The following is a 27,747-nucleotide window of genomic DNA, read 5'->3' as shown; positions in this document are numbered from 1 at the left end:
TCTGCAAAGAAAGGTGATCTATGGAAAATGCTTTTCTAACCAGTTCGTTCCCTTCCTTCATCCTTAGTGTCGAAAGGGGAAGGTGATGTCCCCCCGTCACCGGCATCCTCACACCACAGCAGCACCCAGGCACCCAGCCTGACTGAGGGAAAGCGAACCCCTCAGGGGAGTCAGAACTCTCTCAACACAGTCAGCTCTGGCAGCGGATCTACCAGTGGCATTGGCAGCGGGGGCGGAGGAGGCAGTGGGAGCACGGTGGTGCCTGCCTCCCTTCAGCCGTACGACGTGGAGATTCAGCGTGGAGAGAACGAGGGCTTTGGATTCGTCATCGTGTCATCCGTTTCAAGGCCTGACGCCGGCACAACCTTCGGTAAGTAAGGCAGAAGGAGCCGAAACCAAATGAGATTGACCGGGACGTCTATTCATTTTGACAGACGAACTAATTCTTTTGTATAAACGCTGATTCTGTTTCGACTGTAATGGGATGCAATTGAGACTTTGATCCGACTTAACAGTGTGATTGTTTGTGCATTTGTAAATCGGTGATGGCTCTTTTTAGATGACAAGATTTCTTAAGAGAACTTTTTACTTTCCTACTTTGAGATAAGGAGCAGCAGCAAAAATTCAAACAGAACAAAGTTTTGATCCAAAACAGTAGTATTCAAATGTGATAATATATGGCACTGAGCTCAAAAATATTAAAAGTATGACAATTTGATTGGGTTTTTTTCACCTTCAAGACCGATTCATGACCTTATTCTTGACCTAACTCTGTTATATTTTTGGGCGCTGGTGTCCTGTCTTTCCAATACAGACCCAAAAAGCCCCCCCGCCTGTAAAAAAAAACGTTGGTATTTAAACCTTTTAGTGACCAACAGATGACTTTAAAGTCTTCCTGAAAAACAACACCCATTCACCTACTCATTTTATTTCCAGTAAAACATCCACTAAAAGAAAAAGTGAAGGAGTGAATAAATTGACTGATGCCATCTCCTGGCAGAATAACAATGTTTTTACTGTTACTCCTCCCTAAAGATCCCAGCGTTTAACAGGAGTTCCCACAATGCCACAGGCCGAGGTCACAGACATTCTATCATGGAGCTCAGGGATTAAAAAAACGTTCCTCGTGTGCGCCTTCCCTCGGGACCTGGCTGGCTGCAGCTTTATCACAAACGCCATCATCACAGATTCATGCCTCACAGATGCCCTCACCGATTCATTCAGCACATAACTGAAGTCTACTTAGCACACTGCAAAGCTGTCTGTACCACTTACATATCAGGGCAAAACGAGCAGAAGTTTATGTATTACAGTTGCTCAGGCATTGATGAGGAATTGTAGACGTCCTCCTCAAACAAATTTGGCATTAACCTCCGAGTGATGAATATCCAACAGCAATGTCACACCAAGGTCTCTTGTATAGTTAGCCATTATGATGATATACTGCGGTGTGTCAGAAGCAAAACACCAGGATGGATGCAATAGTAGGCAAACTAGCTGCCTGGGGAAAATTTCATTGATCCCATGGGCTAATGGTTTGGCTCTGCAAAATTGCAAGTCAAGAATTAATTACTTATTTATGGTGACACCAGTGACGGTGCTTGTCAACAACCTTGTCAAAATGTCTTCTAGTCTTTTGAGGTTTCTGTTTTTGCTGCTGCTGCTGCTGCCTCGTTTTCGTTCTCTGCTCTACTCCGCCACTTTCCCTCTTGGGACGATGAGATGAATGGACTTTGTTGTTTTCATGTGCTGATCTGAGATCGAGCTTGAGCATCCTGCGCTGACTCTACTAATGGATTCCAACCATGTGGGACATGACAGAGGAAAAGGTTTTGCAAAGAAACAAAAGAAGATAAAGCTCTGTCTCAGGATTTTACAAGGAGTGCTAGTTATTTGTCAGTTCAGGGAAGAACACAGCAGATTCAGCTGATTCCATCTCCCATACATCATCGACACGTAAACCATTTTTCGCCAGTCCATCAGGCCCCATCCCCCATTTTATCCCCTCCTCTCGCAATGACCTGGGGTTGGCAGTGTGCTTAACAGATTGAGTATTAAATCCACAGTGTTTGCCACACCCTGAGATGTCCCACATACCATTACAGTGACAGGATAAAAGTGCATTTTTCAATCAAGATAGAGGATGGGTGACGTCATAAATATAAATGTTACAAAAATGCCTGATAAAAGGGAGAGTGTTCTGTAGGGAGGAGCAGAGATAAATGGAGTGAGATGGAAGACGACCTGGAGATCCCCTGGGTCTGTTCAGAGCTTCCGTGTCAACGAGTCGTGCAGTATTGAGCTCTGTCGCTCAGGTGCAGATTGGATTTCTTGCCATCCTGTCATTGATCACATGACTAGTGCTATATACAGAATATAGGCCACATGTGTTTCCTGTGTGCTGCTCTTTAGGAATCCTGGTCATTTTATGAGCATGTCAGCATTCCACATGTCAATTACACCAGTGATTGTGTGCTCAGAGATTCTCTGTAGAGAGGGAGGCGTTCTCGTGATGCTGTGAACAGTGTATTGATAGGCTGTCAAGCATTAGCCACAGTGTGTGTTGACCACTGGCTTATGATTCACAGGCGATTGATTATTATGTCAGATGATGGGGGCTGGGAAAGATTCGGCTTTTTCCCACGAAGCCCATGGGTCTTTTTTTTTTTTTTTTTTTTTGAGATCATACAGTTTACATCATTCCTTTCGTACAGTATTACTTGCATGTGCACTGATTGAAAAAATGTGATATGTGATTGTGCAACTCAATCTTCTGTAAATTAATTGGGATGTGGTCATTTTCCTAATCAACATTTCTTTGCATCTCTCTCTCTCTCTCTCTCTCTCCCTGTTTTTTCATCTTATCAAAATATAAAATCAATTTCAACCAATTTCCTCAATCAATAAAATGTTCCTCACACATTTTCTTGCACCCAAAATATACACGCAAACAAACATTTTTGCTAACACAAAAGCTGGAAATGCCTGTGTGGCCATGCCTCACAAAATAGGACGCATCATCGAGGGCAGCCCAGCAGACCGGTGTGGAAAGCTGAAAGTGGGGGACAGAATATTGTCCGTAAACTGCTGCTCCATCACCAACAAGTCGCACTCGGACATTGTCAACCTGATCAAGGAGGCCGGGAATACAGTCTCGCTCAGGATCATCCCGGGTGATGGTAAGACTTGTTGTTTTTTGCTCCCAGCCTCACATGGCTGTTCCATAATGCATTATGATGTGACTTATTCATGGATGTTGTGGGAAGGAAAGGGCACCGCTGCTCTTCACGGCAAGAGCACTTTTCATCAGGGTGTGAACCCTGGTGTCTTAGAGAGTGAGTCACAGAGTAAGAGGAAGGTGAAGTCGCCCCCAGAAACTACACTTCTGATTTTTACTTCTCTCCTCTTCTCTCCTTTTCCTCTTGTTTGTTTTATTCGCCAGATTTCTTACCATTTGCAATATTTCGTCTGTTTGTAGAGATTAAAAAACACTGCTCACAAATCAAGCACTTTCTTTCGGTTTTAATCTCCTCGGCTTAGCAAAGGAAAGGAAATGAAAGTGCTTTATATTGCTGCACCAGCAGTTTGCAACCTAAAGCCTCACATTTTGGGTAAAAGATGTCAAGCTCTGGGTGGTAACATGGGTGCGTGTTACTGGCTTAGCTACAGGTCCACCAATAAAAACACTGAGCAAACTTCCACTCTGATGCCCTCCATAGAGACAGCACGATTGCCTAAATTAAGACTGGATGTGAAGATCTTTGACAGATTTAAAATATTCCGGGAATTTTTATTAGTATGAAAAGTTGCTTGCCTGAAAAAGTTAAAGAGGTGGCATTGAGGAAGTCAAACTTGAGTCAGGCTGGTGATCTTGCGTTTGTTATGCGTGCTTCAGTATTCAGTATTCAGTAGGACAAGAAAAGACAGTTGTTTTGTTTGCCTTCAAGAAAAGCAGATACAAAACTGATGCAAGCCACCAGTTCTTTTTCTTCTTCACTGCTGTTTTTTTTTTCTTTCGTGCAGTTGGGGCTGGTGTTGTGCACTGTATGATCAAATGGCAAATGACAACATCACAGGCAGTTAGGATCAGGTTGAATAGTGTAGCCTGTGGGCGGTTCAGTGGACTCTCTAGAAAGTAACATTTAATTCTCTGCTGAGGCAATTGATGTATTTTTGTTTGGTTGTGTCTTTTTCTTATATATATATTTATTATTATTTTATTTTTTTTACAGAATCTTCCAATGCTTCTCTGCTAACTAATGCTGAGAAGATAGCTACCATCACCACCACACACACACCTCAACAGACCACCGAGTCCCGGTATGTGATAATGAATCAACTCATATAATGCATGGTTTCCATATAAAACATATGAATACAATTGTCTTTATAGAAGATATTCCTAAATGCATTGAATTCACGTGGTTCTTCATTTATTTATAAAGGAATAACTCAAAGTCGAAAGGAGCCCCTCCTCCTCCACCCACACAAACTCAGACGTCACAGGTAAGAATAGAAGGTTCACTTCATCCTAAATGATCATCTCTGTTTTACATGAGTTTTCATCATTAGTCACTCAGCATAACAGACAGTAGAACACCAAACAAAAATTTATGAAAAATGAACTGAAACAAGAATAAAGGTTGAAATCCATAAGGGATGTGTGCCATATTTCAGAGAAAACATGTATTTGATAAAATTTAAAACACTTCAAAAAGGACATCAGTTAAATTCAGCATTTAATCATTTTTAGCTAACATTATGGTTGCTAGGATGTTTGTTTCATGATAAAATTAGGTAAACTACAAAGACATCTTATTTCTGCATTAGGTAACATTGATATTAGCCAAACATTGATATTAGGTGTTAGTCTTGCCTAGCTAATAGAAATAGTTATTTGTACTACTTATTCAGTAAATGTGTCTATTGTTTAGTGGATTTAACTCCCATAAACCCCATTTGAATTTACCTCCAACTTTTGTACTGAAGTAGCTCTAAAATCCTACCTTTAACTGACTGTGTTGAATACATTTTTCGTTCTGTGAGTGTAAGAATATAAAGTGATTTAGCAAGGTACAATTCTTCTATTTGAAAGGAGCCTTTGATGAGTAAGGTAAGTTTGGGTCCAGCCCTTGGGAGGCCCTTGCTTGGCGATCTGCATCCTCCTCACAGGCCTCCTGTGGCATTAATCATTCATGAATTGTAGAGTATTATTTTGTCATTGACATTTTGTGAGCTTGCAGGACATGGCTTGATTAGCACTGAAGTTTGGACTCACCTATTGACACCATTGAGGACCATGGATTAGTCACTCCTCCTCCCTGGTATTTCTTTAACTTTCCTCTCATCTCCTTTTTTGGTTTCATAGGATGCCGAGTTCTATTCTGTGGACCTGGAACGAGACAGCAAAGGGTTTGGCTTTAGTCTGAGAGGAGGACGGGAGTACAACATGGACCTATATGTGTTAAGACTAGCGGACGACGGGGCTGCGGTCAGAAATGGAAAGATGAGGGTATGAAACCTTTAAAAGCAGAATTTTCAAAAATAAATGGTTTATACATTTCCTGTTTTGCGAGACATCTTTGTACACGTTTGTGACAACATATGCTACCTCCATTAAGCTCTGACCAAATGTGGTCTTTGTCTTTAGGTTGGAGATGAGATCTTGGAGATTAATGGCGAGAGCACAAAGAACATGAAGCATTCACGTGCCATTGAACTGATCAAGAATGGTGGTCGGAGGGCACGGCTCGTACTCAAACGAGGAGATGGATCCGTACCTGAATATGGTAGGTTAACATGATGCAGGGTTTTTTCTTCTTCCTTTAATAACACTGCTAATGAAAGCTTGCAGTTATTATTGCTGCAGAACTTAAAACAGCCAATGAGAAACGGAAAGCAGTGACATTCAACGATTGATTTTTCGGAATTTATCACAATAAACGTTGTTTGGAAAGACACTTTTTAATCCATGACTTTTAAGCAACCTGTCATAGTTTCAAAAACGATCTGAGTAGAATTGCCAAAAAAGCCTTTTCATTGTCATGTATGCTCTAAAAGTGTATCTGCAGCACCAAGGTTTCACAGCTTGAATAATATTTCTTCCCAGAAGCTCTAAGCTCTGCTGAAGGATCATCCCTCGCACAGTCATATTGTTGTATTTCTCAGTATTGTTCTCTGGTTTTTCTCAAGTTTAATCTTCTGACACCTTCTCCCCTCCTGAGGTGTTGTTTTGGTGCTGCTTGAAATGAAAATAAAATAAAAAAAAGATCAAATTGAAATCCTTCTTTCGCTCTATTGAGATGAAGTGTGAAACAGCCTCTTGTCTGTTTTATTTGTTGTCTTCTCTCTTTTCCTTCTTCTTTCTCTCTAATTGTCTCTTGTTGCCGGGCTCTTCCTCCTCTCTCCAGCGATGATGGCTCCTCATCTCGCTGTTGGTACAATGAGGAATGACAAGATGGGAGAGCCCTGTTTCTACCTAATGGGCCAAAATCAGACCACGGTTTGTAGCCAAAAGTCTGTCCCAATCCACGCTCCCTCTCATCTTTTCCTTTCGATTTTACCCACCTTTCCTTTCAGCTCATCCCAACCTGAATCCTGTTTTCTTTGTGTTATTGCACAGGTGTTTGTACATAGTGTGCATGCTTGATGTCTTGTCATGCCTGAATAAAATTATTGAATTTAACTTCTGTGAAACTGTACACACGCAAACGTTCCCCCTCCACCAGCTTCACACAAGATATTCCTACTGTAATCTATTTAACGCTTATTGCATACTGCTGCCATAGCAACGCGTGTCTTATTTGGCAGACCTGCAGAAAACAACACTTTATTTTATTCATTCCTTTATTTCGCTTTTGGCCTGTTTCTTCCAATGATGCACATTGAGCTGTTCGCCATTTTGTTCCAAATGATTTCCGAGGTCTTCTGTGCTGTGATGTTGGTATCCTTTGCCCTTATCTTGTCAATGTGTTGTACCTGCTGCTGTTGCTGACTCAACCCACAGCCCCATAGATAAAACAAGTTGAAATGTTCCTTCACTTCAATGCCTTTGTGTGATAGATGTGAAACAGAATGTTACATAATAAGCCTGATTATGTTTGGGACATGCTAGCATACAAAAGAGCACATGTATGCATGGTTTCCATAAACTTCTGCATTGACTTTCTGTCATGTTAATGCAAGAGCTCACATGACAAGAAAAGTCACGTCTGCTTAAAAAAGTAAATGGCACGTCACTGATGTCAAAGTATTCATCAACTCACTTCTATGTAAGGTATGTCAACAAGCATCTCCTCCTTTCTCCCATTTTGCAGACGGCAGCAGTGACGGGAACCCTTCCACACCCGGGGCACAAAACACTCCGGAAGTGAGAACGCTGCCACCAAACAGCAGATATCACACCTCATCGGAGTCCAGTTATCCACCAGACCTTCACAAACCATCACGCCAGGAGGAGGCTGTGCGTGGCCGAGACAGGAACAGGGACAGGGCTGGGTCAGAGCAAATGGACTACCAAGGCCGGCAATTTAACCCCCACCATCATCACACCTGGAGTAACAATCATAGTCAAAGTACCCCCAGACAGCAGTCCCCAGATACCAACAACAGCAGTGGCAACAAGAAGAGTCGAGGCCGCAAAGTTAAGAAGTCAGAGTCCGAGAGTGGCATTTCGAAACTCCTTAAGACTCTGAGGAAAGACAGCTCGGGGAAAAAGGCTGCAGCTGCTGAGAAACAGAGAGGCCGAGAGCTCTCAAACAGCAGTACAACTTTGGACGGGAGGTCTCGTCTGCAGCGCCGTGGCTCTCTCGACCGCTCACCTACCCACAAGCGTGCCTCACCTCCTGATCGTCGTCGGGCCAAATCGATGGACCGCCGGGCAGAGCGTGCCCAACGGGATCGCACACCTGAAAGGGAGTATGATGATGGAGGGTTCCTTGCAGTCACCCCTGAGCGCAAGCTCTATGATCGGAGGCTCCTCAAGGACTCACAGATGGCTGGGCTAGTCAGGGAGGCCTCAACCCCTGAGCGCGCCAACAACAACGGGGATACCCTGTCTCTTTCCAGGGGCCGTACATATGAAAGAGCCACAAAGAACGGCAACCTCTTGAGAGACTCTTCTTCAGAGAGGAGGCAAGAGGGATATCAGATGAACGGGACGCCAGAGAGACGATACAGAATGGAGCGGGACTCTTCCCCTGACAGCAACTACAGCCGGGACGAGCTGAACTATGCAGCAGCTCCCAGACTGAAGGACTACTACAGCATGATGAAGAACAATGCTGCGCACAACAATGCTGCCTACAACAACACAGGCCATAACAATAACGCTGTCGGCCACAGCCCAAACCAGCTCCCTGAGCCCAAGAGACGGCTATACAAAGAAAGCCCCAAAGACCTCAGCATCTAGAACAGGGCAGAGATCCCGCTAGCCCCCCAACTCTCTCCTCTATCTGTGCAAACTATGTACCATACACTGGAATTGGACTTCTGAGGACAAGAACTATTGTGCTTTATTTGGTTGACTGGTTTTTTAATTGATTTGATTGACTTAACTACTTGTGATCACATCCAGAGATTCATAAAACAGCAGGAACACAATCCTTCTATCAGTTCACACCAGTTGTTTTGTTGAGTTATTTTGAACATAACAGAAGTTGTTGTACTATAGTAAAGGTATTGTTTGTGCCTGCATATCAAATCAGTGATATTTCTTTTTCTCGGCATTGCTGAATCTAAATATTTGTTCCCTCAGAGGTTAAAAACATTCTTCCAGTTGTGGTGACTTCTTACTACTAAGCTTGTTTTCAACTCATTTTTAGATGTCTTTTCCATTCCTCAATTGCTTTACTGAACAAACTATAGCACAAGACACTGATGGTTCACACGAACTGTGAAAGCCCTGTTGGACTTGAAGCAAAACTCTAAATTTAAGAACTGATGGTAAAATAACAGTGATAATTATATAAATAATATATGGCTTTGTTGCCTATTTCCTCTTTATTTATTTTGAATTTGGCACATATCTTGAACACGCTTTGCTAAATATTGGAGGACCAAGGCTGAAGTGCACACAGTACCTAGGAATGCTATGCCCTTACTTGTTTTGCAGCTTGGAAATGTGTGGCAGCTGAACCTCCTTTGAACAAAATTCAGCCACTAACAAAAGAAATCAAACAACTGATGTGAAAATTGGGAGTAGTGTTATTAGATTCTCACTTAGAGAAGGATTGTAAAAAATAGCTTTAAATACTGTGGATCTTTTGTTCCTCAGTGTTTGCTGGTGTAGCATGTAAGGAACCTGACTGACTTTCAACTAGAGACAATAGCCAGTAGGCTATACATAGATTCTCTGCTGAGGGAATTTGATGGTTATCTACATTTGTCTTCATTATGCCAGCTTAAAGCTGACATAAAATTTGACTTATCGGATATGCCAAAAAGAAAAAATACAAACAAATTTGTAAATTATCCCTGTGCAAGTTGCATGTAAAAGTTAAAGTGTAGTTTAACCACTTAATCTGTTGGAATCTGCGCAAGAGTTATCAATAAGGCACATGCACTGTAACGCCACAGTAATTGATAGCCATGTCCTCATGGGGATGATACACATATTTGCGCACCAAACACCTCCTGGGTCCTGACACAAATAAGTGATGTGGTTTGTTGTGTTGGTAACATACGGCGAGTCCTGGTACAGGAAACGACCAATCTGCCATGCTGAGCCATGCTGTCACGCCACTGGAGTCTGACTGCTGCTTTATAATGTGTTTTGTGTGTATTCTCTGTTTTATGTTTCATTAGAGAACTTAAAATATATTGAAAGATCCACAACAAATGCATTGTTTGATCACTGTTGTTGCCATGGTACTGTATTAACAAAAAAGAAGAAGAAAAGAAACACATTTAAGAACTTAATCTGTTGGCTATAACCTGTAAAGATTTTTTCCAATGTAACTATTAGGAACCTGTCAAGGATTAAAATGTTGCCTTTTTCTTGTACAAAAGAGAAATTTATGAAAACCTCAGCAGTGAGGAATGTGATATTGTGTTTATATCTCTGAAATGGACCTGATGATTTATGAGAAATATGTTGATTTACTCTGGATCAGGTATGTAAAGACATTTTAAAAATGAAAGACTGTATTTGGTCAATCAAAAACTGTTTGATGGTTTGAATCTCTTGATGGTTAGCCTGCCTTTGTATTATAAAGCACTTGTATGCAGTCTGTGTTCTTCAAGCATTAGTTCTTGCAATGTGCTCTGGACATAATGCTGTCTCTGTGTTGATAAAAGCAGTACATGTATATGGGCCAATCTTTTTTTATAAAACTATGCATATATAAATACTACATTGTTCATAGCTTTATTTGACCCATGAAGCTATACATAACATTAGTCTAAGTACAAGTAGATGTGGACTTATCCAGCTTCTTTCCTTGAGATGGATTACAATGTATATGTAGCTATCAAAAGAAGTCTGTGAATGCTATTTTTATTATCAAATAAAGTTTTCCATACAAATTCAAAAGGATTTCATATTTCTGCACAGCCTTTTTTCAGTTCAGTCTCCGGAGAGGCTTTCGAGTTTCTACACTTCTTTTGATCAAATCACTCGGGCGTGTCAGTCATGATCATACTTTGCAGCTGCAGAGACTTCACTTTTTTTTTTTTGAAGTTTGACACTGGTGGAATTTTACTATTTTTTAACAGTGATAGCACATTAGTTAACACTCTTAAATCCATGTCTGTTACATGGAGGAAACATAAAACATTTCACCTCCATGTGCTCCAAATATAATGGCTTCTTTTTCTAAGTAGAAACGCATCTAATCTTATTCACACATCACACCACACCACAGTGCAGTAAAGAAAAAAGGTTGAAGTAATCCTACTTAATGCACACACTGCCATAGTGGCACAATTAAGTCTTCTTTCGACATTTCATAAAGGACACAATTTGTAAGTTAAAGTTGAGACTTTTTTTTGAGAAAATCAAAAGTTTGGCATCTATTTAGTGTTATTCAGATATATCTTTATTCAAGTTTCATTGAAGAGTAGGATAGGATAGGATATAACTTTATTGATCCCCAATGGGGAAATTGGGGCATTACAGCAGCAGTGCAGAATCAAAAAAAAAAAAGAGTTAAAAACCGAATAAAATAATAAATACAATTTCAAGTAGTAAGAGGGGGATATATACAGAGGACTATAATGTGGTGGACTCCACAGGACAATGAAAAAAAGGAATAATGTGCAGTGAATGGCATGTTAAGTGACCAGTGAAAAAATTTAAAGTGATGTGTGATCAGGATAGGATATAAAGGATATAACTTTATTGATCCCCAATGGGGAAATTCGGGTTCAGAGGGTTATGTAAACAGTATTGCCAGTTATAAAGTATAATAAATATAGTGCAGTTTTGACAAGAAAGAGAGTATGAGTATGTAACCCCTGTAATCAAGCTTTCCTGCTCTTCTGTAGCCAGCAAGTGATTGCTGTTTATTTTCCTAAAGCTCTTAGCTGAAGCTTGACATGGGATTGTTCAGTCAGAAGCTGTATGCCACTGGTTAGATAGCTACTGTTTGCATCCAGGTCATTAAGTATGGAAGAGATGTTGAGATATTTTTTTCTTTATTGCCAAAATACCACGTTATCTGTTGATTTTCTGCCAGTGTCATCACAAGTCTGTGGACTGTTCTGGAGAAACTGACGTTAAACTGGTTAGATCTTAAGATGATTTCTACAGATTTTTCATTACCCCATGGTTATATGCTATATGTATGATATCCATTCCTCTGTAAGAACAGCAGAAGTCCCTGCATTGTGGTTCGTCGTGCTCTAACAGGCAGAGTTTCAGATTCTCAGAAAAACTTACATTTTCAGCAAAATAGAAACATGTTGTAAAACATATTCAACATGCTATAGAAAGCAAAAACACATCAATGTGATGACATGTGACTATTGTATTTATGACATTGTGTCAGATAACTGGTAACACTTAACTTCATGCCAACCCAGTTGAAAGTAGTACTAAAGAGGACACAAAGATATAAATGTCAATTAGCTGTTAACATTACAGCTTTTCAGTTTATCTTCACTCATTTTTTATATAAGGTGGAGTTAACAGGCCATTTGTAGAAGAATACAAATTAATAAACATATAGATGCTTAATATGGTGGCTTAAAGATGAAATATTGCAGATTCTTCCTTCAACAGCGTCTTTACTGAAAGGCTCACTGACTTGTAGGTGATATGAGTGCAGTGAATAACAAAGGTACCTGTTCTCGTCCTACCATCTTATCATCAAGGTGTCTCTTTGTAATGAGATTCTTGTTATCCTTTTTGTCTTTCTCTGTCCTAATCTTTATTAATGTGATTATTTGTCATTAGATAAAGTTAGCGTTGGGTCATGAGTGTATTCATCCCTGATGAGTAATATCATAATCCACTGAGAAGGCCAAGTTTAAAATCCAAGGTGACCTGTGATTAAAATGTGATTACCACAGCCATACAGACACCTCTATAAAAGTTCTGACACTTTCTAAAGTTTTTGTATTGCTGTTATTGTTTGTAGCATCAAATGGCTCTAAAGTAGAAATTGACTCAAGACATGCATGTATTCTGAACAGGTCACTCAATTTTATTCATTTGATTTAATAAACTACAGTCATGTGAACCTTGCCACCCAAATTTTAAGTTAAAAAATAAACAGCATGAGTCATTTGCAAAGTGCGTTTTATTTTACATTGCCTTGATTACATGCCTCTAAATTCAAAATTAAGCCAGTATCATAGATGATCCAACTGTGTAAGATTAACAGGTCTTTCCCTTTGCTCTCAGTAAAAGAAACATTTCATGGAAAGATAAGTTGGATATCCTGTACAAACAGAAAAAACTCTGTAATGGGCTGAATTTCCCTGCAACTGTCTTTAGGTTGAATCAGCTTGTTGGTAAAAGTACAAAAAGGAAGTTAATTCTGTAAACATTAGCCTTCAGTCGTTTCCCTGAGGAGCAGAAGTCTTCTTCTTGGATAGTGGATGATGGCGTCTGTGTTGATGGCCCTTTTATGCAGGAGACACTGAGCTTGAGGAGACAGAGGAGGCCTCGGTCTTGGAGGTAGTAGATGCTCCTTCCTCCTCCTCGAATGGGTTCTTTCCGCAGCACAAGGTGGTGATCATGCAGTGGCGGAACTGCTTGTTCATGCAGATGTAGATCATTGGGTTGTAGATGGAAGAACTCTTGGCAAAGAAGCTTGGAATGGTCATGAAGACTGGTCCAAACTCAGAGCCTTGATGTGTGAAGATCCACCAGGCCACACTAGCATAGGGCACCCAACATACCAAGAAGGCGATGACCATGATAACGACCATGCGGGTGACTTCCCTCTCTGCCCTCTGAGTGGTCTCAGACTCCTGCTGGGCAGCAGCAGCCTCCTTGACAGCGCAGAGCAAGCGGCCATAGCAGAAGAATACAATGGCCATAGGAATGAGGAAGTGGCAGGTGAACATGTAGACAACAAAGGACTCATTGTTAAACCCCTCTGCACGCGTGTAGTAGTCAACTCCACATGAGCACTGCATGCCCTCAGGAATGTAACGGGACCAGCCCACCAGAGGAGGCACAGCGCAAGCACTGGCCATAAACCATGTGCAAGCTAAACCCATGATTGCATGGTTCTCCCCAAAGCGGAAGTTGCTGATGGGCTTGCAGACAACCACCCACCTTTCAATAGCCAGAACAACCAGAGACCAGAGTCCTATCTCACCACCGAGCGTAGCAAAGAATCCTTCAACGTTGCATCCAAGCCGTCCAAGGACAAAGTAACCATGCATAGAGGTGTACATCGTTGTGGTGAATCCTCCAAACACCATGAAGAGGTTCGCCACTGCAAGGTTCAACAGGATGTAGTTTAGAGGGGTTCGCAGCTTCTTGTGTTCGAGAGTGACGTACAGAGTGAGAAAGTTGATTGGGAAGCCGAGAAGGATGAGCAGGAACATGTAGGCGCCCAGGGCAGCATAGGCAGCTGGGTTGACAAGATAGTACTGAGGGTATTCATATGGACTCCGGACAATGCCAGTAGTGTTTAGCATAGGGACATAGAAGAAAGGTCCCTCCGTGCCGTTCATGTTTGCGGCTTGTGGTTGCGATCAGCCCTTCGAAGGTGTTTCTTCTGGCTCTTCAGGACAGTTATGTAGCAGGACGTTGCAACAAATGGACCAAGGCTTGCTTTTAAAGGCACACCTTGGATTATCACTTTCCAAATCCGTCAGCACAAAGTGATTTAGGCCACAGTTAATAACTAATCCAGCCACCACTGCAAACATAACTGACCACTCATCAAGATATTAAGGTGACACCTGTTCATGCTATTATGAAGCTAACTGCTTATTTTAGAGCTTGATTAAAACTCAGAGCCTTGTGTTAGTGACTCGTTTTTTTGTGTGCGCTGATTTTGAAAGATTCAATAAAGTGATTGTTGATGTGCACCTTTTGCACTTCTGAAAGTCGAACTTTTTCCTAAGTGCTCCCAACTACATTCATATATAATATTAAGCTGTTATAGCTGTGTGATGAACAGGTGAAATAGACTGGTTCAAAGGTTTCTCTCTTGATCAACTCTGAGATTATCAAGTCTCCCTGATCTAAAGAGAATTTATGAAGTGATTTATGTCATGAGTTGTAATTTCAATCAAACAATACAATCTTACATATAGTAATATTTGGCTTAGGCTAAGGCTATCACCACTTTAAGGTGGGTATTGGGTAAGGTAATAGATAAGGGTAGGCACAGGTCACAGCCACAGGCATGTATTTTGTACAAAAAGCATAAGTCAATCTAATGACCACAGTTCACCCTCCATGCCAAAACACAATATGCAAGAATTTTCTAAAGGACATAACTCTAGAGTGGGGCTCGAGTTAGAACAATATGAATCAATTCATATTTAGTGTAAGATAGAACATTTTAAGAGAAAAACACAAAAAAGGCAGAATATCTTCAATTGCTTGATTTATCCAAACGCCAATCCAAACCAAGTATTATCTATATTATGTCATGGTCAGCAGCAAATCTTCCAACCAGAATTAAATGTTTAGCAATATAATTTTTTAAAAGATTGAAGAGAATAACAGTCAAAACAATAGCCAATCAACGTTTACTTTTTTAACTTAATGATACTTCAAGTAGTCATTGAAGCCCTTTTTATGAGCTTTTAAGTTCATTGGAGATCATTTTTATTTTTAGCATTTTTATTAGAATGCCAAACAATGGCTTGTGGAATCTTGAAGTCAAAGCATTATGGTTAGATCCATTATTCTATTTATTTCTTATAGATGTCAAAATATAAAGTCAGGAAATAGAGAACATAAATTCAAATGACTCAGGCGACTCTATGAACCAGCCTTTGTTTGACCACAAAACATTTTCAAAAAGACTTAAATCTCATAAATTTCCAAATGTTCACCCTGAATTCTTGGATTTACTTACAGGAAGTGTTCGATTTTCCGTACTATTAGGGACATAGAGGCAGTGGTCTTGTTGAGTGGTGGACCATCTTAGCTGTAGGTAAAGAGCTCAGCACTTTCCTAATGGGTGTTGTATTAAAGAGATTTGGAGCTTATGGATGTGTTACTCTCAAAGGCCTGTAACGGATTTAATGTCACAGAGGGTCATTCTCTCTCAACAAGGCATGGCTGTCTTTAGATGTGATGCTATATTCTAAATCCTCTTCTTTCATGTTTCAATGGATGTATAGTAGCTGAGCACAACTAAACAATATAGGCATTGACAAGCAACCAATTAGAATTCTTTGATATATGCAACTGGAACTCATTGACAGCCCACTAATCAGTTGTTTAAATACGGTTTACATCAGAAGCCAATTGTTAATTAAAATGAGCTAAACTGCTGTTTTTGATCTGGACACTCATTTAGCAGGACACTACAACAGGGATTTGGCAGATAGTTATGAGGACCAATGATGGCTTTGTGTTGTTTTATCAGTGACATTATAACACACTGGCTTGGGCAGTCAGACTCCAGTTGCCTTTATTTCCCTGAAGGCAGACTGTTTTGGGTTTTATTGCTTCTGTAATGAAGACAAAGAACTTGTTTATGACAAAGAAAATGTGTTGAATATTGTAAACAAGTTAAACTTTATGGTTTCAAAAGTGGTTAGCATTGGCAGCCACGTTGGTGGACAAAGACCAACATAAATAGGTCACACTTTTTATGAGTCAGTGCCTGACATTAAGATCTGAAGAGCAGCTTCAAATTTCTACTAACGAAAAGCATACATCTCTCACATTGTATAAGTTGGAGCCTTATTGTTTTTTGAATGTTTAATTTATAAAAATGACTTCAATAATAGTTCATGTAGTGTATAAAATAATACATTTCAAAATAATGTCCACTGTAGGTATATAAAATATTCTTCCCAGTGCCTCTATCCTCATCTATATTAAACTGTGTCATAAAACTTGATAAGGTTTTTCCCATTTAATAATTATTTTCTATTTCCTTACTACATAGACGGCCTATCTACATTTTTGAATTGGGTGAAGAGAATTTCTCTGCTTTCTGGATAAACATTGCTCTCTGGTGGAGAATAGATGACACTGACTATACTCACAACTAATTTAAAAATGAAAAAGATGAATTATAACAGCCAATTCAAAACTGTGAAGTATTAACGGAAGTAAGAGGGGAGGAACAATTTTATTCGGGCTAGAATTAAAAAGTGTATGATCTCAGGCTTCTGCGAAAGAATGCGGTAGAAACATGAATATGGTGTGATGATGTCACCATAGGGGCATGGGTTGCCACTGCACTGAAGAAACCCTTATTTTCTTATGTGCATTATCTTCTCAAATTTCTGATTAATTTTTCATTGAATGTTCCCGGAAGCAACAGTCCGTACGTAAACTGGGTTTTCAAAAAAGCATGAGGTTTTCACAGAAAAAAAAAAAACTCAGTGAAGGTCAAACAAATGTTAAGACATCTTCAGTGAATTGTTGATATTCTCTGATGAAACGCCCAGGTTTTTACAGTCAGCAAAATGATCACTATTCAAATCACTTACCCAAAATTTCTAGTTACAAGATATGTGAAACTACAAACTCAAACGTAAAAACCCTACATTGGCTCCCAGACAAATATGCTGTAGGTTTTAAAATAATTTTATTAGTCCTTAAAGCGCTCAATGGTTCAGTTCCAGATTACACTTCTGACCTGCTCACAGACTACATCCCTACCAGGCCACTCAAGTCATCAGGTGAAGGTCTTTTAGCTGCTTTCCTTAAAACCTATCAATTCTTAAAGTAAATAATTACCGTCAGTGTTACCACGTGTGGTTGGTTGTATGTGTTATTCTATATTTTTTCCCAATACTTGTCCTATGTTATCCTTAATTTAAAAGCACACTTATCTTACCTTGTAATGGAATGTGCTCTCTGAATAAAAATTGCTTTTGCTGTAATAAATGCATCCATCTTGTTAGTATTGTCGACTAGAACTCAGACTTAAAGTTGGTCACATAATTCTCTCACGTTCTCTTTTGTAAAGTGTCTCGAGATAACGCCTGTTATGAATTGACACTATACAAATAAAGATTGATTGATTGATTGACGTTATACGGGATTTACACATCCTTGAGGAGATCAGCACACACCTGATGCTAAGCTACCAAGTCACTTTTCTCTATTCAGAAAGAGCCAGAGGGGTTTTACTGCCCTCTTCAGGAGGAAGAACTACTCACACTCGAAAGACAAATTTGCTAACAACGTAAAATCAAAGTCTTAACTATGTCAATTTAGAATGTTATTTGATTTATTTTTTTCAGCATGCTTTTTAGCTTCTTATGTTACATTTTTAATGTTTGTGTCTACTGGTGGTTTATGCTTTTATTCTTTTACAACTCAGGAGGAAATAAATTATGAACAAGATTTAGACAACCCTAAAAACCTTTGTAAAATGGTTTCTCTATGACGGCAGCACTCGAGGAGTCGTAAAGGGGCTTTCAAAACATTTCAGAAGAGTTGGTAACAGTTTTTCAGAAGAAACATGTCTCATATGGTTCTTGGACTTAACTTTGTCATTACTTATATATATAATTTTGTCATTATGTCTTTATGTTGCCCGTTAACGTAATAAAAATGGTTCTTGCAAGAGTTGTTTCTCTGTTATTAGTTAAGCTGGTTTATTTCCACTCAGTTTCTAAACTAAAAATGGTTAGTGCAGTATCTAAAAAGTATCCACTTTGTACAAGAATGCCTCAGATAAGATCTCTCCTATGAATAATACACGTGGTTCAGCTCTATTCTTATGAATAGTGCATGGCTTTATCTGCAAAGTGAACCGCTCAGGAGATGTACTGCCTGCAGGTGAGTAAAGATACATGATCTAAAGGAAACATTGTTCAAATTTTATCAAAAAAAAAAAAAAACAGAATAAACCCAGCAGGAGTTTTTAGGAATCACACAAGTATGTAATGTAGTACTACAACATGTTCTTCCTCTTGTGTTTCATTCTTAAGATATGTTGAAGTTTGAAGTTTTTCTCTGTAGCAGCTATGAGCTCCTTCAGCAGCAGACGGACACTCCAAGTTTCTTTTTGTGCCTCTCAACTTGAAAAGGAATGATCCTCTACCCAAAGGGCTGGACTCCACTCAACTGTTTCCTTTTAGTTCCTTTATTTTAAAGTTTAGTTCAGTTTTCTTTTCTTTTTTTGTTTAGCCTTCGGCTACTTCAATTCAAATTCAGTTTAGATTTGGTTTAGGTGAACAACCTTGGACACAAAAAAAATACAAACATTAACAAAATGTTAACATGATATTAAATCATGCACCATTTTACATGAAAAACACATGCAAGACTAATTTTAACATTGAACATTTTAATAGCCTACATTTTAGCATATCTTGTGTATTTCAAACACATTTTAATATTCTATATTTTAACAAATGTTTTGTATTTTAAAACTATATTCAACTGTTTCAGCAGGTAATTATTTTTTTTTTACCACGCCCGTGCAAAGTAAAGCAAATCTCTCAAAGTCACTTGTGACAATGATATCAGATTATTAATCAATCAATTAACTAAAGTCCGTCATTCGCTCTGCTTGCTTCCGCGACAGAGTTTAAACAACGCTCTATAGGCTACATTAAATAATAATAATAAATAATAATAACTCCTTTGATTTATTTATTGATCTTCTCATTCATTATATCTTTAAGCAGACCAAACTAGCTCGACTGACACACCTACACTGCAAGAAGGAGACATTACCATCTTGTAACTTACATACCTCTTATGTATTTGAGTATGTCTATATGTATGTTTATGTACTTATGTGTCAGTATGTACAGAAACAGTATGTACTTCAAACATTGGGATTAATACCTTATCCAAGGAGAGCAATTTCCTCTTTGACATCATTTTTCACATTTACATTTACAGAACGCTTGGTAAATTGTACGTCTTTTACTTTCTTATCTATTGTTGACTTTTGCTCGCGCAATTTGAGCTGTTGTGACAAACAGATTTCCCCCAATGTGAAATCAATAAAGTTGACCTTATCTCCAAGCTGATCTTATCTTATGAATAAAACTTGTTCTATAAGCCATAACTTCACTTCCTGACCGGAGCTCTTTTTGCTTATGAAGATGACTGTAGTTTTTAGAGGACAAACGTGTGGGCCGAGTGTGATGCTCTCACTCTGCCCACAGGAACTCTCTTGCTGAGTGACCGGAGAGAGGAGGGAACACTGTGACCAGGACATGGCACATCACACACCACCAGCTCCCACATATATTTCACACTGAAGGTTATACATCATCGGGCTGGAGAAGGGCAAAAATAACCTCAGCTGGTGTCCAGCATGTCAAAGATTATTGAGTTTCACTTTCAAATCAATAAGCTGAAAATAACAAAAACAATAAAGAATAAAATTACATTTTCAAATAACACTTGAATTTTTGGTTAAATTTTACCCGCAGGGTCCTTTATTTACTGCTATGTGTGCCTTTAAATTGCCCGCAGGTACAAATAAAAAAAATTGAATTGACTTGAATTGAAAGTTATCCTAATTTCCTAATTTTTTATTTTTTTCAAAAATAAATTCATCTTTGATTCTATACCAAATATTGTATATTAAGTTAAAACAGCGAATGTGTCAAAAAAACATATCCACTTCTTCTAACACATCAAAGAAAACATTACATTTGAACTACAATTGTGGCATTTTGCTTTGAATACATTCTTAATGTCCTTACTTGACATTTCTGTGAAATATTCCCAGAAAAGGTAAACTACAAATGGACACATAAGATAAAACAAACTGATAACTTAAAAGGTAAGGCTCTTTCAGTCCCATTTATTATCTGGCTCTAAACAATTTTGATCATATTTTAACTTTTTGGAATTTCCTGCATCGGAAAAACTGAGTTTAGATGAAATAATGTCACGATGTGTAAAGAAATCAAAATATAAATGAATCAAAGCAAGACAGCCATCTCTGGTGCTGCTCTTGCTTTGAGGATGTTGACCAGCAGTGGGAGCTGTTAACCTTCCCTTTGCTTGCTTGTCATGACATCGTTCACATTCTGCATTATTACTGCCTCTACAGCAATCGACTGAAGCAATATTTGCATCCTGTTGCTGTATGAATCGCACCATTTCAGGCTGGCAATTTAGAATCTTTTTTAATAAATTATACAAAGTTGTGTCACAACGTGGCTTCGTTTGAATCCTAATGCATGTCCACGGTTCTTTAACAAGATCAACGTGTGTTATTTTCTTTACCCACCCTCCTGCTATTATAGTGTGGAGGGGGATTTGCCAGCCCTCTCAGAGGGCAGTAATGTATGTCAAATGGACCTCTCAGACACTCCCCTCTTATCAGACTGTTATTTGTCTGGAAAAGCCTTTTGACCCTCTTAAGTGTAACGAAGATGAGATCAGAGGTGTTGTCACGGCTTCATTCACTGGAGACCTACAGGAAGTCATACTGCATCAACACCAATTGATTGCATCTGAAAATAACAGGATATGGATCTATTTGTGTGAAGAAACATTGATCCCTCAGAAACAATCTATGTTGCCTTAAAAAATGAGAACTGTAAATAGTTAAGTACTTGGGCTTATGTCGTGCTTCTTTAGTCTTCTGACAACTCAAAGCTCTTTTCACAGTATTACCCGTAACCTTCACCATGCATGTGCAGTGTGCCTGTAGTTGCTCCCTCAATGGCAAAACCCATAGGCTGCATTTTCAGAGCACACCACATAGCAGCACCGCTGGACAGCCAAAGTTGTGAGACCAATTAGTTCCTGTGCTAATTAAACAGTGGAGATAATACAATGTATTTGCTATAAAACCGGTGTAAATACCACAATAAACACATACGGTCATTGTTCCTAATCGAAGGAGTTGAAGAAGAGTGAACTTGGATTTATCTCTTTTTTTATTTCTGTGCTGCTACCAAGGTTAAGTAAATACTATGTTGTGTTTTGTTGATCTTGTACAGTGAAATACCATATAGCATCAAGACAGAGGGTTTTATTGTGAAAATGCAGAGGAGATGCAGGTGTTTAAATGTTGTATTCTGTGTCTGACTTCCTGTCCCGCTCAATCTCCTCCATGCCAAATTGACGCGCACTGGTTTGGCATCCGGCAAAAATTCAAATTCTTTCATTCGGTCTTTTGCAGACAATTCTGGACTGTATGAACTGGGAGAGAGCTAAAACACAGTGCAGTGGAACCAGTAGAAGCACACACAGACTAAAGTAAAAACCTGGGGGGAAAAACTTAAGTAAAAAACATCAGCTTTGCTGCTGGGGCAGATTGGAGACAGACACTCACCTGGTGGAATTTAGCAGTCAGTATTACCTAATCCATTCATACACATCTATACTAAGCTGGTGTAGCAGCAGGGGTGACTCGGGGTTCAGTGTCTTGCCCAAAGACAGTTTAACGTGACTGCAGGAGCTGGGGATCAAACACTCGACCATCCGTTTTAGGAGACAACTCAACCATTGAGCAACAGCCGCCACAACTCATTACACTTAGATTGCATCTTCTATCTGACATTGCCTCCACTGTTATTGTTTTTATGTTTAAAATACCCTTTATCATTTTGTTATGTGGGCACTAAGTATGTCAATGTGGTAAGCTGGAAGTAACAGCAAAGTATATGTCACAGCAACGGTGACCTAGTGGTTAGTTTACATGTACAGAGTCCTTGAAGTGGGCGGCTCGGGTCCTAATTTGTCCTCTACTGCATGTCACTCTCCAAATCTCTCTCGCCCCAATTTTTCACTCTCTCCACTATCCTATCTCTAATGTACACGAGACACATAAGAAGACCAAATATAAATCTTCAAATTATTAGTAAAGCTCTCTGCGCTCTTTTATGCTTTTAACTTTTAAGCTTTGATTTACCTCCTTTTCTCTCTGTCTCTTTATGGTTATATTTAACATTCATACACGCACTCACACAGACACACACACACGCACAGACACACACACACACACACACACACACACAAACATAAACATACCATTCTGTCTGTTGTGACGTTTCTCTGACTCCATCCTACTGCCCATTGTTCATGTTTGACAACTGCAAAGAAATTAGCAGTCTTTGGCAAGATTCATCATCTTTCAATCGACTCGTTGCTAAGGTGATGAGTCCACAGCGAATAGGATGCTGAAATCTTGTGGAGTGTCTGGAGAGCAATGTCATCACTCTAACACACACACAAATACTGACTATGCGGTAAAAGGTGGGCTAAACATCTCCTGGTTGATGTTAAAGGGTTCTGAGAAAGGAGCCCCAGATGCTGGTGGCTACACCTCTCATTGTGGACACAAATGTCCTCCTTACACACACACACACACACACACACACACACACACACACACACACACACACACACACACACACACACACACACACACACACACACACACACACACACACACACACACACACACACACACACACACACACACACACACACACACACACACACACACACACACACACACACCTCCCACGCTCTCATCTGTACACGATCAGACAACAACCGCTTCAAAGCCACACATATTCACCAGCCTTCTCTCCACTCCTTTTATCATATCTCATCATTCATATGCTAAACAGCCACACAGATTTTAGGCTTCTAAACTAGAGCATGGCAACTAGGAAGGTAAACACATTCTGGCTTTTGTTGAACTGTTGGCTGATAAAGGACAGATGTTATTCAACCTCACTTTTACTGTAGTTTTAAAAGGACCACTTTGTCCTTATTTTACCTGAATCTTTCTAATGCCAAACAAGGACTAGAACTGCTGATTCCCAGACTCAGAATAAAGGATGTGCCAAGATCAGCCCATAAACTGGGCTGAATGGTCCAAAGCTGCTAACTACACCTGGTTGTCTACTGTAATCATCCCAGAAATTTGAAGCCAACTCTGGCATTGTATTATAAAATCTAAATCCAAAAATCGAGCACTCAAACTCATATTTGGTCACTGCCTGCCAAACCAAAAGTATCTACAATTTGTCCCATCTTTGAGTCCAATACAAATTGAGACATCATTGGTGTTCTTATATACAGTATATACACACAGTATATATATATATATATATATATATATATATATATATATATATACACACACACACAGTATATATATATATATAGAGAGAGAGAGAGAAAGAGAGAGAGAGAGAGAGAGAGATAAAGAAAGAAACAGTCGCTGCTGTATGGTTTGTGATGACTTCATAAGGTATTTGATATCATATAGGGTTGCATGCCTTATTCCTTCAGCATTGATGTTACAAATACAATATTAAAATAACTGGGTTTCAAATATCAATTATCAATACAAAATGGCAGGTATCAAATGAAAAAATTGCAAGGTTCAAATTTTTAGTCACCAACAAGTCTATTACACACAGCTCTTTAATTAAGCATTTAGCAGAATTGTGGCAGTCTCTGAGCCAACATGTGAAAAACAATGGAATTTCCCCCCATTGGGGGATCGTTAAAGTTTATCCTTATCCTTACAAGTGACGTGGCAAAATACACAAATAATGTCTCCTCAAGGCTAGAGACTTTTCCCAACAAAAATGCTCTCTAATTGTGCAGTATAAGATGCTGTGCCACAAACTGAACCATGTGTGGGAGAAGTATGACCGGCAGCTATCCAAAAGATTGTTTCTTGTATATCTGTGCAGCAATGTATGTCTGGAATAATGTCCTGAACTGTTTGATACAAAACAGAAAAGACCATCAAATTTTATTTTGTTCACAAAACCATGCAGCCAAATCAGGCAACAAAACACTTATTTTTTCTTACTTATACAGAACTCCGATATCAATCCATCTGCAACAATTCAATTGATGATAGTGGCATAGCTGAACATGAATACTCAAAATCACAAATTATAATTCTGATGTTGCGCCAGTCCTCTCTCATCCAGTGCTGATTAAAACACTGCACACAAAAAACAAACACAGGAACAAGATCCAGCTGTTAGGAGTGATCTGGCAGAGCATATTTGAAGGTTTACTCGAGTATTTAGAATGATTCTGCTTTAAAAAGTAACACGTGAGACAACGATCCAGATATCACTGCCGCTCCTGGGCCTGAGCGTCTTCAAACCATAGCATCTTATTTGACTAAAAATAAAGTCCAATATCACAACAGATGCATCTACCACTACCATCAGCCACTGGTGGCTCTCTGCGTCCAAATGCAAAAACACAAACAAAACAGTAGAACATGTTTTCATTGAACTCTTTCTATGTGTCTTTCCAACACTAGCATTAATTACTTATTAATTAATCCAGCATTAATTTCACATGCAAACTGACCATTCAAATGCACTAACCTATAGACACAACCATTTTATTTATTACTTCATGTTTCTGGAGGCCTTGTCCAACTGTCTACTTATGTTGTTGCCTCAACATGAGAATCAGCTGGGCTCAAAGAATGATGACACCGTTTTGTGTTCAATCAGACATCACAGGTAAAAGAAATGCAGGCTTTGTTAAGTGAGGGACATGAATACTGTTTAAACACTGAGGTGCTTTTGAAGCTGGTCCAGGCTTATCTGGGTAGTAAAATTAATATTCATTACGTGTGTTTTTGTGCCCTTCATGAACACAGCAGCGATCTGTGATGCCGCTGTACAAGACATCAACAAGATCAGCTTCAGTTCGAACTAGTCTTCATTCTAATTTTACAGCAAAGATTAACGTTGGAGGACCAGCATGCTTGTGATTTTTGTAGTCATTAATCATCTGGTTGATAACGTGGTGTGAACAGTTGAAAGTGGGCTGAGATTAAAGAAAAAAAAAAAAAAAAAAACATGAACCGGGATATGCATCAGTGGAGCTGCCGCCCCGAATTTGTCAAGTGTGTCTCTAATTTAGAGGAAGTTAAGGAGAGATTGAGTTTCAGACATGTCAGAGAATTAACACAATTTCCAATTAAGGTTTTCATTTCTTTAATGAAAGGGAGGGACTAGGGCTGAGACCGATCAGCACATAATGGATTGGGCTCAGGGGTGTGACTGAGAATAGTCTGCAAAGGCTTCATAGCCCATCTGCTAGGCAACCTGATTTGACTCCTCCAGAGAAGACTGCTATTGCAGTGACTAGACGAGGGGATAAATGAATGTGTTAGGTGGTCATAGGTGTTCGTTCAAATTAAAAGTGGAAAACGATTAAACCCAACTTTCAGTGTCAAGAGGACAGTGTGTTCATCTAACTTGCAGTTATATAAGAATCATAACTCTCAAGGCTAAAAAAGTCTGACAGCTACATTCAAGGAGCTTCAGCGACAGTCTGACAGTTGATTGAAGTATGCTAGCTCGCCAGAGTGTTCCTGTAGAAGCAGAAGAACCAGAAGGCCTCAGGTTGATCTGGGGGATTACGAGGGGGAGGGCTGATCATTGGCATTGAATTCCAGCAGCTGGAGGATTGACAAATATTTGACTTTTATCCACATGTGTAGCTAGGTGAGAAAGGACATACATGCTGAGGGTTAAACTCAATTTTAAAAAATATTGGACAACGTTCTAAAAAAATATTACTTGACACATATCCATTGACGCTACCAACTCTGTGAGGATGTGTCTTATTTTACTTTTTCAAATGTTCAATAGAAGTCTTTTTTTAATGGTGATTGTAACTGTCAGGGTTTAATAATCTGCATAACACAAATGTTAACCTTAGACATACATAAACGTTAATTTGTTAGTCAAAACATGGCAGGCTCACGCTCACGTTAGTTTTTATCAGTGGCGATTCTACTGTCTGTTGGGGCCCTATAGGCAAAAATCAATTGTGTGGCCCTATATCACCATCATGTCTGTCAGTGTCCCGAGGCTCCTCTTTTTTTCCCCCTCTTTTCATTTCTCTCATATGGAAGGATAATCCCTCTTCATTTTCCTCTGTTAACTTTCATTGACAAACCTTGGTGTTAACAGCAACACCTCATGCATGGCAACAAGAGTGAGTGCTGTCAGATGGAGCCCCCAGGATTCCTGTCATTAAAAAATGTGCACATCTTGGGCCACTGCTTTCGTTGGCCAATAAAACTGATTCTGGTTCTCTCGTCTACATGTTTGTTTTTTATTTTGTTTTTTTATCCCTTGGCTTTGCCTCTACCTTCTACACTTCCTACAACCAACCGAATCTCCTGACCCTTGTAATTACTTTTTGATTAATCATACATTAATATCCCATGTTTCTGGCCATCTGCACTAAATCTAAATCTAAATCTATTGTATATCTGTAGACCTAATTTCTGCCTGCCTTCAAATCCAAACGTGCTTTATGGAACTCCTGAGGATTTTTTTCGGTAGATGAATGTTCAAAGCTGCATCAAAAGAAAATAGTTTGCACACACGTGAACTAATGTGAAAAGCTGCACATTATGCTGTGATGTGCGTAATGATTGTGTACACAATAAAAGCTATTCTGCCATTTTAGACAAAATACATACAATCATGCACAAGACACACACATGCACATTTAAACACACAAAATGATGCCAACTCAGTCTCATCCTCCTCAGTTAATGAAACAGCCTTTATAAGATAATTCCCCTTAAATTATGTTGCCAAAAATATGACAGCCTATCAGTAATCCCCGAAAGGCTTGGAATGGAGCTGTACAACCCAAATGCAAACATGATCATCCAGTATTTAGTTACGTAACTGTCAGAGCAGTTAGGTGCTGCTGTCCTTCACCCTTGCTCTCTTGAATCGCTCGACTTTGCTGCAGCACAGTTTAACGTCTGTAATGTCAGATTTGTTTGTTGCTCGTCGAGGCAGCTGCTGGCACAACAGCTTCTCTAAGCCTTGTGCTCATCCAGGAGACAGCTCCTCACTGTCTGCTAAAATGACAGTCTTATACAGATCATGGCCAAACAGTGTGCTCACGTCTGCTGAGCTCAGGATCCCACTGTACCAACACCAGTTTGCCCAGTTTAGTATTCCAGACACCCAATTTATGAGCTCCTGCCGCTAAGACAGCCTTGATTCACGCTTTGCTCCAGAGTTATCCTGGCTTTTCAACAAGCTACCAGCAGGTTTATGTAACACATTCACCGAATCAAAGTCTTCCTGTTTGTTTTCTTCCACCAAATATGGAAGGAATGACTGGATCATGTGGCTCAAACATATTTGGAAGAGGAACACAGCAGTCCCTTTGATAAATCAGCAGAC

At 39.5% G+C, this 27,747-nt stretch overlaps 3 protein-coding genes across 12 annotated transcripts in view; 2 read left to right on the top strand and 1 right to left on the bottom strand.

Annotated features, from left to right (window-relative positions):
- LOC306833351 (membrane-associated guanylate kinase, WW and PDZ domain-containing protein 1-like) overlaps positions 1 to 10,534 on the top strand; it is an 85,260-nt gene extending 74,726 nt beyond the window's left edge. For all 10 annotated transcript variants that reach the window (XM_079358562.1, XM_079358560.1, XM_079358568.1 and 7 more), the window contains 7 exons: positions 68 to 370; positions 2,976 to 3,179; positions 4,233 to 4,320; positions 4,446 to 4,506; positions 5,369 to 5,512; positions 5,651 to 5,789; positions 7,317 to 10,534. In XM_079358562.1, coding sequence (XP_079214688.1) covers positions 68 to 370; positions 2,976 to 3,179; positions 4,233 to 4,320; positions 4,446 to 4,506; positions 5,369 to 5,512; positions 5,651 to 5,789; positions 7,317 to 8,410 — 2,033 coding nt within the window. In that variant the 3' untranslated portion in view covers positions 8,411 to 10,534. The remainder of the gene's footprint in view (positions 1 to 67; positions 371 to 2,975; positions 3,180 to 4,232; positions 4,321 to 4,445; positions 4,507 to 5,368; positions 5,513 to 5,650; positions 5,790 to 7,316) is intronic.
- The window catches only part of LOC306833352 (prickle-like protein 2), a 92,470-nt gene that overhangs the window by 15,896 nt on the left and 48,827 nt on the right, over positions 1 to 27,747 (top strand). The gene's annotated exons all lie outside the window — the stretch shown is intronic.
- Positions 12,723 to 14,220, bottom strand: LOC306834029 (rhodopsin). Its single transcript, XM_079359758.1, has one exon. It carries the CDS (start codon positions 14,128 to 14,130, stop codon positions 13,069 to 13,071), a length of 1,062 nt encoding a protein of 353 aa, XP_079215884.1. The 5' UTR covers positions 14,131 to 14,220; the 3' UTR covers positions 12,723 to 13,068.

This window comes from Symphodus melops (genome assembly GCF_947650265.1).
Source record: "Symphodus melops genome assembly, chromosome: 13".
NCBI classification, from domain to species: domain Eukaryota; kingdom Metazoa; phylum Chordata; class Actinopteri; order Labriformes; family Labridae; genus Symphodus; species Symphodus melops.
Note: the sequence above shows the minus strand (reverse complement) of the source record. Positions and strands in the feature narration are given on the sequence as shown.

Excerpts from the sequence above, each read along its gene's own strand:
- LOC306834029 (XM_079359758.1), bottom strand. The coding sequence starts at position 14,130 with ATGAACGGCACGGAGGGACCTTTCTTCTATGTCCCTATGCTAAACACT.